This window comes from Physella acuta, unplaced genomic scaffold (assembly GCF_028476545.2).
Source record: "Physella acuta isolate Inbredline_101_S28 unplaced genomic scaffold, ASM2847654v3 ptg001456l, whole genome shotgun sequence".
Classification (NCBI taxonomy): domain Eukaryota; kingdom Metazoa; phylum Mollusca; class Gastropoda; family Physidae; genus Physella; species Physella acuta.
This window is the reverse complement of record NW_026732971.1, coordinates 213987-223413: the sequence shown is the minus strand read 5'-3', so window position 1 is coordinate 223413 and position 9427 is coordinate 213987. Positions and strand designations below refer to the sequence as shown.

General features: G+C 36.1%; 1 protein-coding gene across 5 annotated transcripts in view; it reads left to right on the top strand.

Annotated features, from left to right (window-relative positions):
* The first annotated feature begins 804 nt into the window (after nt 1–804).
* The window catches only part of LOC131928028 (uncharacterized), a 55019-nt gene continuing 46396 nt past the window's right edge, over nt 805–9427 (top strand). The window contains exons 1-5 of one of the 5 annotated variants that reach the window (XM_059283922.1): nt 805–901; nt 1258–1384; nt 5716–5837; nt 6739–6856; nt 7452–8351. In XM_059283922.1, the coding sequence (XP_059139905.1) occupies nt 838–901; nt 1258–1384; nt 5716–5837; nt 6739–6856; nt 7452–7569 (549 nt within the window). In that variant the 5' untranslated portion in view covers nt 805–837 and the 3' untranslated portion in view covers nt 7570–8351. Of the gene's footprint in view, nt 1001–1257; nt 1385–5715; nt 5857–6738; nt 6857–7451; nt 8352–9427 lie in introns of those variants that run through there. The other 4 variants (XM_059283920.1, XM_059283924.1, XM_059283923.1 and 1 more) reach the window with 4 other exon arrangements.

The following is a 9427-nucleotide window of genomic DNA, read 5'->3' as shown; positions in this document are numbered from 1 at the left end:
AAGATGAGATATTTGGTTGCCGGCCCATATCCTAGCATGATAGAAGACGAGATATTTGGTTGGCGGAGCCCATCCTAGCATGATAGAAGACGAGATATTTGGTTGGCGGCCCATATCCTAGCATGATAGAAGATGAGATATTTGGTTGCCGGCCCATATCCTAGCATGATAGAAGACGAGATATTTGGTTGGCGGCCCATATCCTAGCATGATAGAAGATGAGATATTTGGTTGGCGGTCCATATCCTAGTATTATTAGAGACGAGATATTTGGTTGGCGGTCCATATCCTAGCATGATAGAAGACGAGATATTTGGTTAGGGAACCATTCTCCAACATGTGAGGTGTGACGGGCAAAGATGTGATGATGAAACTTTCAACAGTTGGTTTTTTTGTAAGCTTATTGAGTGAGAGAAACAAATCTGCATTTTAATTTATCTTAGTTTTTTACATAGATCCAGTATGAAATATGTTGCCAAATCATATATATATATATATATATATATATATATATATATATATATATATATATATATATATATATATATATATATATAAACACACGCACAAATTGTTATGTACACATATATTAATTTAAAATTTGAATACAGTTCAATAGCGCATTGTGTCTTAAAGAATTAAGATGTGTTTTCAGCTGTCAGTTTAATTACAATTTTTTTTTAAAGAACCCATCGTGTCGTTTTTTACATAGTGGTAGTTGTTTTCCGCCTCTGGTTTCATTAGAAACAAGTGTTAAAGCTACGTGTCATTACCCTCATGCGCTTGATGCATTACTTACCTTCATCACTTTTTTCATCAGTAACTCAGCACGCAAGCATGTTTTGTGAGTCCAACATGATCACAGTTTTTCTGAAAGTCGTAGTAGTTTTTTGTTTGACAGGTTAGTGACAATTTACCTAATGACAGGTTAGTGACAATTTACCTAATGACAAGTTAGTGATACTTTACCTAATGACAGTGATAGTTTACCATATGGCAGGTTAGTGATATTTTACGATATGTCAGGTTAGTGATAGTTTACCATATGACATGTTAGTTATAGTTTACGATATCTCAGGTTAGTGATACTCTTATAGCAGGTATGTGATACTTTACTTTATGACAGGTTTGTGATGCTTTATTTTATTATGGCCAGTAGTTTTAGATTATGGCAGGTTAATGGTCTATTTCTTTTAAGCTTCTTGCAATTGTATTAAAAATGATAGATGTGAATAGTGTTTATTTTTTTATTTTTAGTGCCAGAAAGTCAAGGTGCGTCAAACGATGATTGTAAAAAGGCACAAAGATGCCTCGTACAGAATTACAAGACATTTTTCCCCTACACAGAGGAACTCGATAACCTAAAACTTAAGCCCACCTGCAAGTAAGTTTTTGTTTCATTTATTCTATTTGAATTTTTTTTTATTAAACTACGTTGGCTTACGGTGTTTTTATAAGACTAAATTCAGTGAGTTTATGTAACAAAACTGTTTTAATGGACGACAGGCAAAAACGAAAACCTCTACGTGAGAAAATGTCATGGAAAAATGAGACTGACAAAAAAAACTAAATTTGTTCAAATTCAGCAACCTTGATTCTAGGGGAGGCCCTGCCAATGAAGGACCCTATATCATTAGCATTAATTGTATTAGCTGTACTATGCAACAAAAAAGCACTATATGTACTGGGATGTAATGTTTTACATATATATATATATATATATATATATATATATATATATATATATATATATATATATATATATATATACTAGGCATACTGCTTAGCTTCGCTTAGGCTTTCAAAAAGTTGAGAAATTGAATGATTAATTAATAGGTGATTGGCTGTTATGTTAAATGCTTAGGGCCTAAATTTATACAGTGGGGTACTTTTATTGTACCCATAAATTGATGAAATATTCGCAAACTTATTACTCGCAAGGTTATTAGAACTGAAAGGGCTTTCATAATAATTATCAATCAAATATTATATTAAATTACTTTTGCAATTAATTTTACAATTTCAATACAATACAAAACTTAATTTATAACAAAATATCCATTTAAAACAACGCTATACTTTATGATTTTTGTTTTTTCCTAAAAAGAGTATACAAAATATTAAAATATTGTTACATTAAAAAGTTACCTCCCCTGTCCATAGACCAAAGACCAAATCTCGTATAATAAGAATTTCACTCGCAGTCATTTTTAGCCCTCTTCGAGGGCTTTGATGCTGACCAACAGTTTTTCCATACGGCCCAGTCACCTATAGAGGTGTATGCAAAAAAATTAGCCAGTTATACAAAGAGTAAGTACCATAAAATTTGTGTAGAAATTACCCTGTTTTCCCCATAAAATACAAAGTTTATACGACTGGTCAGTTTTGACCCATTTCCCGATTTTTCCCTGACATGGCGAGTTTTTTGTGACACCCCAAGGCGTTCTCCTACCATCTCACAAAATTTCAAGGGGGGTCGACGGAGGAAAACAAATTTCGAAATAGAGCTCATATAAAAAGAATTTCACTCGCGGTCACTTTTTAGCCCTCGTCGAGGGCTTTGAGTCGAACCGACAGTTTTCCCTAAACGTCAAGCCATTTACCTAAGAGTATGCAAAAACTTAGCCAGATATACTGAGTTTAAGTACTCTAAAATCCGCGTTGAAATGACCCTCTGTTTTCCACATAAAATACAAAGATTATATAGGGAAATACAACTGGTCAGTTTTGACCCCTTTACGAAGTTTTTCCAGATATGCCGAGTTTTTTGTGACACCCCAAGGCGTTCTCCTACCACCTCACAAAATTTCAAGGGAAGTCGTCGGAGGAAATTTTTTTTCGTAATATAGCCCATATAAGGCGCCGGTCAGTCGAGGACAGTTTTGATCTTCTTTCCGTCGAATTTTCGGCCAACCGTCACCGACCCTCGTGTTCTATCGCCCCAAGGCACCATCGTGCCAAATTTGACGCGCCTGCGGCGCCGGGAAGTGCCCTATCGGGCACCTGACCACTTTGCTTTATATATATATATATATATATATATATATATATATATATATATATATATATATATATATATATATATATATATATATATATATATAGATATATATATATATATATATATATATATATATATATATATATATATATATATATATATATATATATATATATATGTATATATATATATATATATATATATATATATATATATATATATATATATATATATATATATATATATATATATATATATATATATATAAATGTATATATATAAATATATATATATATATATATATATATATATATATACGTGCGGCGTCAATTCGGCCAATGACGAAACGGCCCCGTCAAAACGACCCCGACAAAACGACCCCGTCAAAACGACCCCGTCAAATCGGCCCCGTCAAAAGGGCCAGCGACATATGGACCCCGTCATATAGGCTCCCGACAAATAGGCTCCCGTCATTTAGGCTACCGACAAATAGGCTCCCGTTATATAGGCTCCCGACAAAAGGGCTCCAGTCAATAAGGCTCCTGACAAATAGGCTCCCGTCATTTTGGCTCCCGACATATAGTCTCCCGTCATTTAGTTTTTTCCACAAAACGGCCCCCGTCATTACGACTCCCGACAAATAGGCTCCCGCCATTTAGTTTCTCCACAAAACGGCCCCCGTCATTACGACTCCCGACAAATAGGCTAGCGTCATTTTGGCTCCCGACAAAAAGGCTCCTGTCAATTTGGCTCCAGACAAAAGGACCACTGACACAGTGGCGTAGCTACCGTAAAGCTAGCGTAAGCAAGGCATGGGGGCCCAAGGCACATAGGGGCCCTTTTCCCTCATAAAAAATTAAAACTTTTACAATGGAATTTTAATATTTGTTACATATAAATAATTTAAAAAAAAAGGTTAAAAGTTCCAAAAAGCCCCCCCCCCCCCACCGTTTCGGCAGTGGGATTCAGTGTTTGTGGGTCAAACAGAGCCCAATCGTTATAATAACACTACAGGCTATATCACTTTGTCGTGCAAGACATTGAGAGAATCTGCCTATAAATAAACTTTTTAGCAGTAGTAGGCAAGCATAATAATATAGTATAAATACAAAATCAGGAGTATATATATATATATATATATATATATATATATATATATATATATATATATATATATATATATATATATACTTTGTTTCCTGGGAGGGGGTGACAATACGAAGTGCCGTACCGGGTGAGACCCGACCTAGCGACGCCTCTGGCCTAACGGCTGACGAAGGGGCCCACTGATAATTTTTGCATAGGGGCCCAAAAATCCTAGCTACGCCACTGCACTGACAATACCGTTTTTGTAGAGACTAAGTCTCCCGGCAAAGCGGTCTCATTGAATATGACATCTGCCAGTGGGACCCCTTCATCAATATTCTTTAGAGTTAGCTTATCCAACACTCTTATGTAATACAACGTATGCATCTCTTGTTCGGCAGGCCTTATTTTTATATTAGTTTATCTATATAAAATATAGTATGTTTTAATTTAAGGGTCATCTATCTATGACATCCATAATTGAGTCGGTTATAGGCAGTTCCAACTCATTGTGTGGGGAGAAGGGTCCACGCTGTACCTTCCTAACTGCAATATGCTTGTACAGGGGCGTAGCGAGGGGGGGGGGGGGGGGGGCGGGGGGTGCGGACCGCACCGGGTGACACCATTTAGGGGGGTGACACCAAGGCAAAAAATAGCAAAATATATAGAGAAAAAGTTGAGGGGTTGGGGGTGCAAATCGAAAGTTTGGGGGGGGGGGTGCAAATCGAAAACTTGAAAGCTTGTCCCCGGGAAGGGTCGCAACGCCTCTGGAGGGGGGTGACACCATTAAGTGCCGCACCGGGTGACACCCAACCTCGCTACGCCACTGTGCTTGTAGGTTATCAAAACAAAATGCTGTTATCATGTTAACATCATGTATATCATACATTTACACTTCTGTGCTCGCTTTTAAGCAACAGATCTTTTCTGTTGTAAATTAAACATTATCAAAACTTTAGAATTGGTGGAATTTAGCTGTTAAGGGCTCGATTTGTTTGTGAATTAATGTTGGTTAATGAAAAAATAATTTCATTCGGGCATTAAAAAGAGGTTATGGTGGTATTGGAGGTAGGAGACACAATGGTTACTTTTAAACCAACAGTGGTCATATCATTCATTTTTCTGGAGCCAATATGTCGGGAGTCATTTTGTCAAAAGCCAATATGTCGGGAGCCCAATTGCCGGGAGCCAATATGTCGGGAGCCCATTTGTCGGTAGCCAAAATGTCGTGAGCCCATTTGCCGGGAGCCCATTTGTCTTGAGCCCTTATGTCGGGAGCCAATATGTCGGGAGCCGCTTTGTCGGGAGCCAATATGTCCTGAGCCTATTTGTCAGGGGTTAATATGTCGGTAGTCCATTTGTCGGGAGCCTAAATATCGGGAGCCCATTTGTCGGGAGCCTATATGTCGCAAGTCAATATGACGGGAGCCCATTTGACGGGAGCCAATAAGTCGGGGCCCTTTTGACGGGGCTATTTTGACGGGGTCGGTTTGTCGGGAGTCGATTTGACGGGGTCGTATTAACGGGGCCGTTTTGACGGGGCCGATTTGTCCCGGGCCGTTTTGACAGGGCACCATATATATATATATATATATATATATATTGTTATATAATTTGTTTTATTTAAGTGCACGGGAATTTATGGCAATATGTGCTAAACGTATCCAAAGGAATTGTGGAGAAAATAAGCATTTTCAAGGCTTACTGAGCCCTCTTCGAGTCTCTGAATCTTTGGCAGATCATATTTGTAGTGAGTCCGGAATACAAGGAAAGGAATTATATTTATATCTCTATCAGTCGCATCTACATCTACATCTACATCTACATCTACATCTACATCTACATCTACATCTACATCTACATCTACATCAACATCTACATCTACATCAACATCTACATCTACATCAACATCTACATCTACATCTGCATCTACATCTACATCTACATCTACATCTACATCTACATCTACATCTACATCTACATCTACATCTACATCTACATCTACATCTACATCTACATCTACATCTACATCTACATCTACATCTACATCTGCATCTGCATCTGCATCTGCATCTGCATCTGCATCTGCATCTGCATCTGCATCTACATCTACATCTACATCTACATCTACATCTACATCTACATCTACATCTACATTTACATCTACATCTACATCAACATCTACATCTACATCTACATCTACATCTACATCTACATCTACATCTACATCTACATCTACATCTACATCTACATCTACATCTACATCTACATCTACATCTACATCTACATCTACATCTACATCTACATCTACATCTACATCTACATCTACATCTACATCTACATCTACATCTACATCTACATCTACATCTACATCTACATCTACATCTACATCTACATCTACATCTACATCTACATCTACATCTACATCTACATCTACATCTACATCTACATCTACATCTACATCTACATCTACATCTACATCTACATCTACATCTACATCTACATCTACATCTACATCTACATCTACATCTACATCTACATCTACATCTATATCTACATTACATTTACACCTTAACCTACACCTACAGCTACGCCTTCGCATACGCATACTTTATTTCCTAAGGGTTTCTCTATTTTTAAAATTCTATTAGGTATTAGCGATCTCAAAACAGATACATGTGCGCCTATCATCTCAAGACAATTGGAGATTTGGAATGAATGTGATGCTTTTCCTAATTGCACAATGCCATCTGAACGTGAAAAAGCTAGGTAAGACAAAAATTAACATCCAGCACTTATAATAGTCAGTTTAACATCGGCAATCGCATTCATACAAATCACATAAAGATAAAATTTAAAAAAAACAAATACCTCCAACGCACGAAGACAACTGACTTGACCTACATTCTTGCGGTCAAAAAGAAAGAAAATTATCCGAGTGGTCAGTTTAAATACTGACCGCTTCGGGCGGAAGGGGAAACCCCGTAGCCGCTGTACAGTGGACCATCCACTCACAGATTCGTACCAAATAAAATAATACAAAATAAATAATCCATTCACCCTCTCATATATATATATATATATATATATATATATATATATATATATATATATATATATATGTGTGTGTGTGTGTGTGTGTGTGTGTGTGTGTGTGTGTGTGCTTGTATGTGTGCTTTGTGTATGTGTTGTGTGCGTCTGTGTGTTTGTGTATGTGTATGTGTATGTGTTGTGTGTTTGTGTATGTGTGTGTGTGTGTGTGTGTCTGGCCTACATAATCATACTTGATTCACTTGTCTTACAATCTTTTTTAAGATAAAAATGAATTGAACAACTTCCTACATCAGCTTTTGTTTTTACCCAGATGTCGCTTGGAAAAAAGACAGGCCTGTATGAGGAAAAATCTACTCGAATGGTGCACTCTATCTGCCGTGGATGTTTATTTAAATGTCCTGTTTATACCTTTATATGAAACTGCTTAACATAAACAACCTATTCAACTCTCTTAAGGTTGTGTTTTGAATTTTAAAAGTTGTTTTTTATTTTGCGTTTTGAATTTTTAAAAAATAATTTTTGGTGTGTTTTGTGCTTTAAAAATATAGGTGTTGTTAGAAATAGGGGCATGATTAGTGATGATGTAATTTTAGGGGTTACGTATAATCTTTAATATGGTAATTAGCAATATAGCTATTATTTGTATAAATGGAACTTTATTTTAATACGTTTTTAATATTTCCTAAATAAAGTAGCCAACAAATTTAGCTTAATTGTTGATAATAAAAATTTTTTAGGTACAGTTTTTTTATGTACTCAGGAAAATATTTAATCGCTTGCTAAATGAAGAAAAACGAGGTGAAATTAATCTTTTAAAAAGACATAAACACTGCTGTATTTGAGAGGAGATTGGACACATCGTATATTACAGATGGATTAGTGTTTGGCTGGTTAATTGTTTTAAGTTGGGTCATTTTAACAATCGCTTTTTATTTTTTTCTACATGACGTCTCATTTTTTCAAACAAATCTCCGGAATTGTCGTGTGGATAATGTTACACAGGCGACTTTCAATTACATAACTAGACTTTGTTTAGCTATTACCGTTTTAAGTGTAAATCAAGTATCCCAATTGTGTAGCGTTATTTTAAATAAAACATTTACAAAAATGTATAGTTATGTCTACAGTTTATTTTGTAGAGTTTAAACGTTGTTTTAAATAAAACATTTACAAGTATATTTATCTGTTTAGTTCAAGCGTTATTTAAAATGACATTATAGAGTCAAGGTTCTACCACAACCATCAAATTAACCTTACATATATAGGCCTACCTATTTCATATTTGGGACATAGAACAGTGTATAGATGGAATAGCGTTAGCGTAACTATGACATCAATAAAACAACTACCAAATATATGTTTTATGCGTCCACGATTTCTAACGGTCGCCTCTCTATCACAAAACACGTTTTGACTATGCATTCATTAACCTCTAGGTCAGGGGTTCACAACCTTTTTTTACTCTAGAGCACATTTTAAAATATCGGTAGGGTGGCGGGCACCACCAATTTTAAATCGACAAACTCCTTTCATAACTTGTCATCTTCCCATAATTTATTTTCTTTTAATTATTTTCTTATAGTCATAATGTATTAATGAATAACGAGCCGACCCGCAGCGTATCATACGCCGCTATTTAGTTGTTTTATTTTCTACTTTTCAGTAATTCATAATTTGTGAATTCGACAGTACCAATGCTGCCACTGAAAATATTTGCTTTAAAACACTAACCCCCCTTTCCCCTAACCCCGACCCTACACCCCTCCCCACCCCCCCCCCCACCCCGTGAAAGCAGCCTTCTCTTAGTTATTTCTTAGTTACCTCCTGTAAGTTTAAAATCGAACTAAATTATCTGCCCCTAATAGAAACCCGGCTCTACGGCTCTAAGATTTGCAAACATTTAGCTTTGTAAACATTTAGCGTGACCACAACTCACCAGACAATGTGGGGGTGGGGTGGGAGTGGTAGTGATAGTGATAGAGAGAAAGAGAGGGGACTGCAAGGAGGCGCTTGCAGCTTGTTTTCTAACGGCTCCCAGAAGAGAATTATATATATATAGATAAACAAAAATGTTTCAAAATAATACAATTATTTGGCTTTTTTTTCAAATTGCGTTGGCCTACACACAGAGAAATATATTTACAAAAAGTAAATAGTGCAGTCTAGCTCGCCGCTAGACAAGTTGGGACAAGTATCAAACATATTTAATAAACCTATGCAGTAAAAAAAATTAAAAATGCAACAAATGAATAAAAAAATCATATTTAAAAATAACGTTTATGAAAA